The following is a 10,486-nucleotide window of genomic DNA, read 5'->3' on the forward strand; positions in this document are numbered from 1 at the left end:
CTGTGTTATATTTAAGGCATTTTGCAGATGCCTTAAACAGAGTGACATAAAAAGTGCCTATGAATGAATGCTGTGGTAAACAAATGGCTTGCACACAAATTACTCTTGTGTCAGTGAGTTATGGCAGGTCTAAGTTTTGTTGACAGAGATTAGTCTGTGCCTGAGGACTGGGAGGGGTACCACCACCGTGATGCCAAAACCAACCATATCCTTTAATCAAAAACATGATTTACATTACAGTGGAAGTACAATCATTCACAAACCAGTTTGTGCACTCATTTGACCGAGTTCTTTCTAGCTTCCTCAAAGCTTAAGGAGAGACTGACTGTTCCACTTCCAAAGCTCACCCTTGGTTTCTGACCATGTCTCCGTGTAGAGGGGGACTCCGTTTCATTCCCATTGGTCTTCATGCTGATTGAGGAAGAGGGGGAGGAGGCAGAGGACCTACCCACGCTGCTTGACATCTTCCTGGAGGCAGAACTTTGTCGTAGTGTCGCTTTTGCTGCTGCTTTGAAAGCATGAGCTGCTGTGCTACAGCGAACCTCCTCAATTGTGTTCCTGGATGGTTTTAGAAGAATGATGTACACCTTGTTGAAAAAGATACAGGCTAGCAAACTAAAGCTGGAGGCCAGAATAGCAATGACCTCAACCGCTGAGACAAATTTGCCATACGTGCTGAAGTATGCGGGGATGAAGGAGATCCAAACAATGAAAAAAATCAGCATGCTAAATGTTATGAACTTGGCCTCTGTGAAGTTTTCAGGAAGTTTTCGAGACTTGAATGCAAAGAAGAAACAAACAGCTGTCAGCAGGCACGTATAACCGATAAGGAACCCCAATGCCATCATGGAGCCCTCGTTACAGGTGATAAAGATGATCTCATCAATATCATAGTTCTTGTAACTCCCTGGTGGGGCGTTGTACAACCAAACCACACAGATCATCACCTGCACAAATGTGAACAGGAACACCAGTAAGAACTGCAGGTTTAGTCCCCACCATTTACTGTGGAGTCTGGTGGGGATTTTGGCTTCAAATACCAGTAGGACACGATTGGTTTTAACTAGAATGCAAGAGATGCATAAAACAAAGCTGATTCCAAAAGCTGGTTGCCGTAAACGGCACGTCCAGTCTTGTGGTTCACCTATGAATATAAGAGAGCTAGAGAAACAACAGATGAGTGAGAAAAGCAAAAGAAATGACAGCTCTCGGTTTGATTCTTTCACAATTGGGGTATCACGGAATCGCACAAAAACACCCAACACAAAAGCTGTTAACAGAACCCCAAGAACTGCAAATAAGGCCAAAGCAATCCCAAACGGTTCGGTCCAGGACAGAAACTCAATCTCCTTCAGAAAGCAGGATGTGTGATTGCCATTAGACCAGGAGTTATTTGGGCATTTAGAGCAAACACTGGCATCTGTGGAAAAAAGAAAAGAAACAGGAACAAAATACAATATTCAAACTGTTGTGATAATTACAGTAACACTCAAGTATTCAATTGTTAACATTACTTTATGCTTCAGTTAACAATGGGGAATATATTCTTTGCATGTATTAATCTTTGTTAATGCTGGTTAATAAAATGCAGTTATTCATTGTTTCCTCATGTTAGTTCAAAGTGCACTAACCAATGTTAACACATTGGTTAAGATTGGTTTTATTTTTTAAATGTAATTAGCAAATGTTTAAATTAACTAAGATTATTTTATTAACTAAGATTACTAAGATTTAACAGAGGTGGCCAACCATTCTCCTGCTGCAGACTTCAGTTCCAACCCTGCTCTAACACCTGCCTGTAGTTTTCAAGTCATCAATTCGTAGCAGTGAATAATGAGGTATCATACCAGTACAATATGGAGTACCTCAAGGCTCAGTGCCTTGACATTGTTCGGAAGGCAGACACACTCTGTCACTTTAAATCTAGATTAAAGACCCATCACTTTAACCTGGCTTACACATAACACACTAACACATTTCTATTATTCAAATCCGTTAAAGGATTGTTAGGCTGCATTAATTAGGTCAACTGATACCGGGAACACTTCCCATAACACCCGATGTACTTGTTACATCATAAGAAGAATGGCATCTACACTAATATTAGTCTGTTTAATTCTTATTCCGAGGTCACCGTAGCCACCAGATCCAGTCTGTATCCAGATCCGATGGCCTCTACAGCCCTAAATGTCAGTGGAGACCATGTCAATTAGATGAGCCCCAGAGACAGATCCCCAGTGAAGACCTCGTCACCTACATGGCCACCGGTATAAGACTACGGGAACCAGATGTGTCCTCTGCACAATCTGACTTTGCTGCAGCCTGGAATTGACTGTTCGAAAAGACCCGCCCTCTTTAGTTACTGTTGCCATCTCTGACAAACATTGCCGCTCTCACATTACACATGTTCTCACGCAGTGAAAAATACATCGCAGAGCAAAGAGGAAACGGACAACGTGCCGACAGACAAGACAAAGCAGGTTAGTTCTGGTATGAAACAAGGTCTCAGGACTCTCAGCTTTCAAATTTTGTCCTTTTTAAAGAAATTCAAACAATAAATAATGTGTCGTGACAGATCACTGTATTGCCTCAGTTCAAACACGTGAACCGATTGTCTTTTATATGCACGTAAAGCATGAAATGAATATTTATAAACATCGGAACGTATTTTATTTCAACCGCAGAACACACCATTTTTCAAGTTAGTGTTCACAGAAATTAATCTACTCTCCTGTCTGATTTGTGGTCAAGGCTAGAAGGGATACAGCTGCGGCGTCTGGCCATGCGCATTTACATACTTTCCAAGCCGACAATATAATGTGAAATTCACAGGATTTTGTCCACAGTATAAGAGCACACGTTTTAACATATTATTTTATTATTTAACACTCAGTATTTTAACTTAAGTGCTACAAGCCATGCATACAGCGCCGGACATGACAGATTTTCTGGTACGCAAAACAAGTACTTTAAAGGAATTCCTTGGCTTATTGCCGTTACTGTGGCAGCCAACAACATCACAGCTTAACCCTCCACACATTTTTATACTTCGTTATATTGAAAAAGTTTCAATTCAGTAGATAATTTTTACCCCATTTTAACATGGATTTCTAGGGAGACCGGCCGTAGCTGTCGGGCAAGATGGTGGATAGCAGCGGCGGCACATAATATCCGCCACTGCTGCGTACTGATTGGTCAGATCATCTGTCAATCAAGCTCCCTGCGAACGGTCAGTTAAACTGCTGGTTTCGTATGGCCAGAGGAGAACTGGACCCCTGACTGAGCCTGGATTCTCCCAAGGTTTTTTTCCTCCATTTCTGTCACCGATGGAGTTTTAGTTCCTTGACGCTGTCACCTCTGGCTTGCTTAGTTGGATAAAGTGGACACTTTATTTCCAGGAATATCGTTAATTTGATTGCACAGATACTATTTGAATTAACTGAGCTGGACAATGACATCATTGAATCAATGATGATTTTAAAATTTGAGTGTTTACTATTGTCCTTTTGCATGATCAACACACTTTTTTCCTATTTAATGCTGTAAAGCTGCTTTGACCCAATCTGTATTGTTAAAAGCGCTATATAAATAAAGGCGACTTGACTGGACTTCAAGTAATTATGAACACCTCGGTGTAGACACCTGAACCAGGGATCTCTGTGGATCTACCATTGGAGAAAGTGTAATATTCAACTTGGGCTGTGTTCAAAACCTTAATTAGCGCACTTTTTGAGGGGAAAGGCATTTGTAGTGGTGTCCGAAACCAGCGAATGTTATCAAGCGCACTCATTCAATCCATAATGCACCGCAATAATGAGAGTACAACCGATGGCTAGAGAATACCCATAATGCATTGCACAGTCTACAGGACATTGGCCTTCCAGGAACAGAACAGGATTCGACACTCCTGCATTATACCCTTAACATCACTGGATTGCTGTTAGAGTTGTACAACAGGATACCACAAAAATGAATGAGAAGTGCAGTAATCCTGTTTAATTAGGACTAGAGATAAACGGCTCTACCATCGTTGCTTCCACCAGCAAAGAAAGTGTTGACAGTCGTCTAATAGATATCAAGTTGCTAATTCCTAAATTTGCTAACCTTTATGATCACTGTACTCCCCATCCGAGCACTCTGTACACTCGAAGCAGCATGTGGGCTTGCCATCAATAATCCCTTTTCTGGTTCCAGTTACACACTCCTCACTACAGTTGGAAAATGGTACCTGGCAGAGAAAAGAGAAGCAATATGTGACCCTGGACCACAAAACCAGTCATAAGTAGCACATGTATATTTGTAGCAATAGCCAAAAAAACATTGTATGGGTCAAAATTATAAATTTTTCTTTTATGCCAAACATCATTAGTATATTAAGTAAAGATCGTGTTCCATGAAGATATTTAGTAAATTTCCTACCGTAAATATATTAAAACTTAATTTTTGATTAGTAATATGCATTGCTAAGGACTTCATTTCGACAGCTTTAAAGGCAATTTTCTCAATATTTAGATTTTTTTGCACCATCAGATTTCAGATATTCAAATAGTTGTATCTCGGCCAAATATTGTCCTATCCTGACAAACATACATCAATGGAAAGCTTATTTATTCAACTTTCAGATGATGTATAAATCTCAATTTCGAAATATTGACCCTTATGACTGATTTTGTGGTCCAGGGTCACATATATTGTCTCATGCTAAAGGTCTATACAACAAGTCGCATTTGTTTCTGTAACTGACTGAACAAGGATGTGATCCTTCGGGTACTCCATTAGTTAATGAATGCTAGGCTAAATAAATAACAATCTAAGAGCCCCAGAAAACTAGGAACTGTATGTTCTATGCTTACTCACCTCAGTTAGATGGCCATTCCACAGTATCTTAGTCTTGTCAATGGAAAGTTTGGCCCCATTCTTGTTATGTATGCTGTAATAACCAACCTCCTCAAATACAACAGAATTACACCTCAGGTGATCGATGCCAGTTTATAATCGTATTAATTTGCTGAGAGCTCACTGCCATTGTCAAAGCGCACCTTCTCCCCTATGCTGTTTATAAAGTTGAGGTGTCTCAGTTGTTTCAGAACCTTTTAGAATAAAAAGAGGCATGTGAATACCATTTCGTTACTATCTTAGAAAGAGCAGAGCAGAAGGGAACCTTCTGAAATACTGCAACAGAAAATTCTTGTGCAGCTTACAAATATAAATGTAGCATGATAAGTAACCCACTTGCCAAGCTTCAACTTTCCTAATGTCTGCACAAGAACCATTAGCAAACAATCCTTTTCCAGGTGTGCAGGTTAGTATGTCCTGAAGTGCCTGTGCTATGGCATAAACAGCCACATACACGTTATAAGAAATCCTTAGGTGTGTGTAGTCCAGGTACGGCGTCTCCACACTTGCAATATCTTCTTCACCAGTACACAGTGGTCTGAAACTTGTACTGCCATTTTCACTGTCCTCATTCCTTGGACTATCTTCTAGGTAACAGTTAAAAGTCTCCTCCCAAAATTCTCTCACAAACTCATTGAGACTGGACTTCTTTGGGTGCACTTGCTGTAAGAACTCTTTAAAGCCGGGTATATGACCAGCTCTCAGTGCAAAGCCAATAGTTCCTCCCATGACATCAAGGTACTCTGGCTTGGCAACCAGGCTAGAGCTGGCCCACGCCTCACTTGCCAACCAGATACGGTCTGTGACATTTCGCCTCACCATCTCTTTAATAAGTGGCTCGATATCTGGTCCACTAGCAAACACGGCGATGACTTTAGCAGTTGAGTTTTCGATGCGGTCCGCCAGGCGTCGAATCTCAGCTTCATCGATGTATTGTGAAATTAAAACATTAAGATCAATGCAGATGTCCCTATGAAACATTTCGTTTTCAAACTTTTCAATACCTGGACGGCCATATTCATCGTCGGAGGCAATAGCAATCACCCAGTTCCACTGGAAGTGGTCAATGATGGCAGCCATAGCAATAGCCTGATACTCATCTGTGGGGATAGTTCTCATGAAGGATTTGTACTGATTCTTGTTGCTCAGAAGTCGACTGGATGAAGCATAGCTGATCTGAAAAAAAATTTGTTATGTGATATGTTTTTATTGTTTTGTAATTTTTTTAACCATATTCACCTGTGGTGTCATGTTTTAAAGCATTTCTTAAAGGTAAATGAGATCATCCAGATGAGTGTAATAGAACTGTCGTCTTTAAAAACAGTCAACATTAATTTATTCATGCTGCATTTACCAAGCATATTTTTCTTATTTCTTGTAATTGCTCACAAAACTATTCTAATGAAACACTTAGAGATGGTTTGGAAATTGCAAAACAACCTGAGGAATGTAGAAGAGGCCCAGAAGGTCAGCCACCGCTGTAGATACTGCAGATCCAGATGCCCCAACCACTGCAATGGTTGATGGGATGTTCCCTGTGCAGTTACAGAACTCATCCAAGTTGAGTGAATCAATCTTATTCTGTGCAACAAAGCTTAGTGACGCTTCCAGGCCTTTCGAGACAGTGTTACATGTGTCAAATATACGGTAGCCAAGCGTGATGTTTGGAAGTAGAGTAGAGCTGTTGTTGATTTCCTCTATAGCAAAGATCATAGATTGCAGCCAACGGAATCCACGAAAATTATATCTGAAAAAGAAAGCAGCCTATATTTTTACAGTATAAAGACTGATACTTTGGGCCATGTTTATTATTTAGGCAAGTTAAACAACAAGGACTAGTACTTAGAACTGACTAAAAATATTTAATATGACATGACAAAAGCAAGGCTTTTAGAAAAAGACAAACATTGTAAAATTGTGTTAAATTGTAAATAAAACAAAGATTAGGCAGCGGCTATTTACACTATGTACAAATAGCTATAGATTATATTTACACTATGTTAAAACTATACTACTTATTGCAAATAATGGCAATTACCTGCACCTCATTATTGTAGCACTGTACATTATAAAACAGTATGCAATAATAAAGTATTGAGTGTAAATTATAATTTTAATTCAAATTATTAAATGGATGCAACCTTATTGAGAATATAAATCCCTCCCTACACCTAACCGAACCCTATCCAATATTTATTTTCAACTTTTCGATTATTTCGTTCAATTTTATTGAAATTAAATGCCTTTCCAAAGTGATATGAGATTTGAAAAGGGAGAAAAAAAACCCACTGGATCCGTTGTTGGATTAACGTCTTTTGTAGTGTTCTGCCAACAAGGCGGGCTATTTGCACTTTGTGTAAATAAACACTACGCAAAGGGCACTGGAGTACATTTACAAAAAAAAAAAATACTATTTCAGTCTTTCTACTTAAAATGTCATGTTTAATTCAGTGTGTTACTTAACGTTTCATTGTAATTATTTGTAAAAATTTACTAGCAATTTCTGAGTGAAAATTGCTTCTACACCAAATTTGCTTGAGTGTAGGTTGTTCTGTTGTTAAGCTAACAAAACACTGGAAATGTGTCTTTCTAGACAAATTTCACGTGACTTAAAACAGGACAACCTATTGAACGGACCTCAAATTAAATATGGCTTTCTATACTGACTAAAGTCCTTAAGAGTATATGGAAATCTTTATTTTTTTCCCCAAAATACATAAAACAAGTAAATCTGTGACACAATCTATCTGTAAATCTAGATTTACATATACTTACTAAATTTACACACTGAAAATTATATCTACACAGAAAAAGTGCATTAAATTAAATCAACATTAAATTAACAGTTAGTTGCTAAATAATGTGTTAATTACCAAAGGTCAGTTATCTTGATATTAAAAGTTTGAACTGCATTTGGAGAAGCTAACCATGTTGTGTTTATACCTGACACACTCAGTTGACTCTGGCCTTGCTGCAAGATCCTGGTCTTTGGATGCCACTCCAAAGTGTATTGGGAAAAGCCCCCCTAGCAGTATGTCACCTGTCTTCTGGGCCCTCTGGTGTGGGCCATAGATTGAAATTACACCGCTGAAACCCAGCAGAACCAGGTAGTGCAAGTAAAACTTCAGATGAAACCTCATTGCTTCAGTTGGTTTCTGAAGCGGTCTTCATGGGGCAAGGTAGACGTTGGCAGAGCGTCAGGTTTTGGAATTTCCACTAGTTTCATCAATTGCCTCTTCTGTCAAAAATTATTTTAAAATGCTCTTCCCTTAGTTGATGAAATCAACAGACAATATGCATAGAGTGTCAGACGGACCAACACATTCTTGAGTGGGGAAGGAGCTGGGAAGTCCACCCGCATTGCTGATCATATATGGGTCTATTTGCAGAGATGAAGATTCTTTTGTTCCTTCCTCCAGTAAATGTCTCTCTCCTGTTCATTATGTGATGGATGGAGGAAAACACAGCCCATGAAAGTAACTTAAAGTAGCTAGTGTTTGATTTTTGATTCACCACACAGTGGTTGGTTGAATGCTGGACATACCTGAAAAAAAAACACATAAAAGGGACACTTAGTAAAATGAACAAAACAGTAAAAACTAAGAATGTTTATATTTAAACAACAGTTACAGTAGTTCTGGTCTTTGAATTTGATTGGCTGAGCAGCATAGAGTGCAACAGTGCACACCCACTTTTTCAGCTGACCATATACACACACCACAAAAAGCATAGGGAAACAATGTTATTTGTAGTAATGATTCTCTGATTGGTGGAGATGTTTGCATGGGCAATATAGTTTATCATCAGGAATTTCACTGCTGAACATGATTATTCTTTCCAAAAAAAAATGCTGAAACATTTTCCATCAGTTGACATCCTCATAGCTCACAGTAGGTCTGTCTTTAAAGGTTTATAATGTAAACATTCAAAATCAATTCCCCTATGGAGAAAGTTAATAGACTTTTTCTTCCAGAATCCAACAATTGAACTCTACCGTTCCATGAGTATATTTTGCCCACAGATATTTAGCACTGGAACTTTTCACCATTTGCACGTATCACCCCTATTATATATGTTTGCAACTTCTAGACAGGCTGTTAGTCTGTGCAACAGTGGTGTAGATTTTCAGTGACTCTTTTCAGAGACTCTGCTGTCTTGCTTGTGAGATTTTGCCAAAATATCTATATACAGGTGCATCTCAATAAATTAGAATGTCGTGGAAAAGTTCATTTATTTCAGTAATTCAATCAATTTGACAGCATAACATTGTGGGATACAGTACTCTGGATAGTCTGCTGAGTTTTATACTACACATTTTAGCAAATGTAGTTGTTACAATCATTGCAAGAGTGCCTGAAGAAATGATAAAATCCAAAACACAGTTAAATAAAGATCCACACAGTAATCCACAGCAGGTACAGAGACAATAAAACTTCCAAAATCAAGATTGGACACTAAACTCAAGCGAAGGTTGAACTTAAATACACTGGCAAATGAGGTAAATTAATGATACACAGCTGAACAGAATAAACTAATGACATTAGTGTCCATGGCAACACAAAGAGAAGCGGGAAAAGAACAAAGAAACCCATGAAACTAAAGAAAACAAACTAAAAGTCCTACTTAACTAACATATTCGTGACGGTGGTATGTCATCCAGGTATTCTACAATATGTATACAGAAAGCTTGCTTTATACATGGTTCCCACAGCCTATATGGGCCACTCTACAGAATTGGTCCAAAGCCAGAGTTGGAAACGTCTTGGAAAAAAATGTCCTTTTCCAAAAAATGTGTATGTATGCAAATTATATAATATCCAAGGTACACATTTCTAGTAATTGTGCAGTTAATTCTCATATTGTATTTTCAGAAAGTTTTGGAATATTTGTCCTCTCCCCAAATTTGTCACTACTGAAACACAGTAATATCTAAAGCTACAAGCAGCTATGAAAGGGTCCTCGCACCCGGGCTCACCACCACCCGGTGGCTTTAGGAAAACAGCTAACGGTGGGCAATATGCATTTAAAGTTATAAATATAGGAGGAATATGTCAAAGTCATTTATATGTGCCAAACGTCCTACTGCCAGCTGGTGGCGCTATGATTATAACTGAATGTTGGCATATAGATGTCTTCAGACCTGGGGCCTCATGTATAAAACTTTATGTAGATTTCATCCTAAATGTATGTGTATGCACAAAAGCTGGATTTTGCGTACATACAAAAGTTTTCAGATTTATAAAGCCATGCGTACGCCAGAACCTGTGAAAAATTCCCTTTGTAATACCCAGTCAGCGGAAGATTGTGCGTACATGAATCTTCACCCCGTCTCCTCCCCGAAATAGCCATTTATGGAGCTTCCAACGCCTAGTTTTAATATGCATAACATCATCTGCATATCATTTCCATGCATTTTCCATCCACGTGACACCATGTTTAACGCAGTTAAGGGTACAATATTTTAGGAAAATATGAGATGCGTACTATAAATGCTTTTTAAGACATCACATAATGTTTTATTAACAAGGTTCGGGAGGAGTGTGTCAGATACTTAGCCTAATTAACACAGATGGAGAGCATTCAAGTTAAT

General features: G+C 38.7%; 1 protein-coding gene across 1 annotated transcript; it reads right to left on the reverse strand.

The window, feature by feature from the left end:
• LOC107560313 (extracellular calcium-sensing receptor-like) lies at positions 1-8,036 on the reverse strand. The gene is given in 8 exon segments (XM_016244457.1): positions 1-1,420; positions 4,105-4,228; positions 4,858-4,968; positions 4,970-5,002; positions 5,004-5,090; positions 5,233-6,072; positions 6,337-6,643; positions 7,840-8,036. Coding segments are annotated over 8 exon segments (2,844 nt in total). The 3' UTR covers positions 1-275.
• Between the last annotated feature and the right edge of the window lie 2,450 nt (positions 8,037-10,486).

Source organism: Sinocyclocheilus grahami, unplaced genomic scaffold (genome assembly GCF_001515645.1).
Source record: "Sinocyclocheilus grahami isolate Dianchi unplaced genomic scaffold, SAMN03320097.WGS_v1.1 scaffold720.1, whole genome shotgun sequence".
NCBI lineage: Eukaryota > Metazoa > Chordata > Actinopteri > Cypriniformes > Cyprinidae > Sinocyclocheilus > Sinocyclocheilus grahami.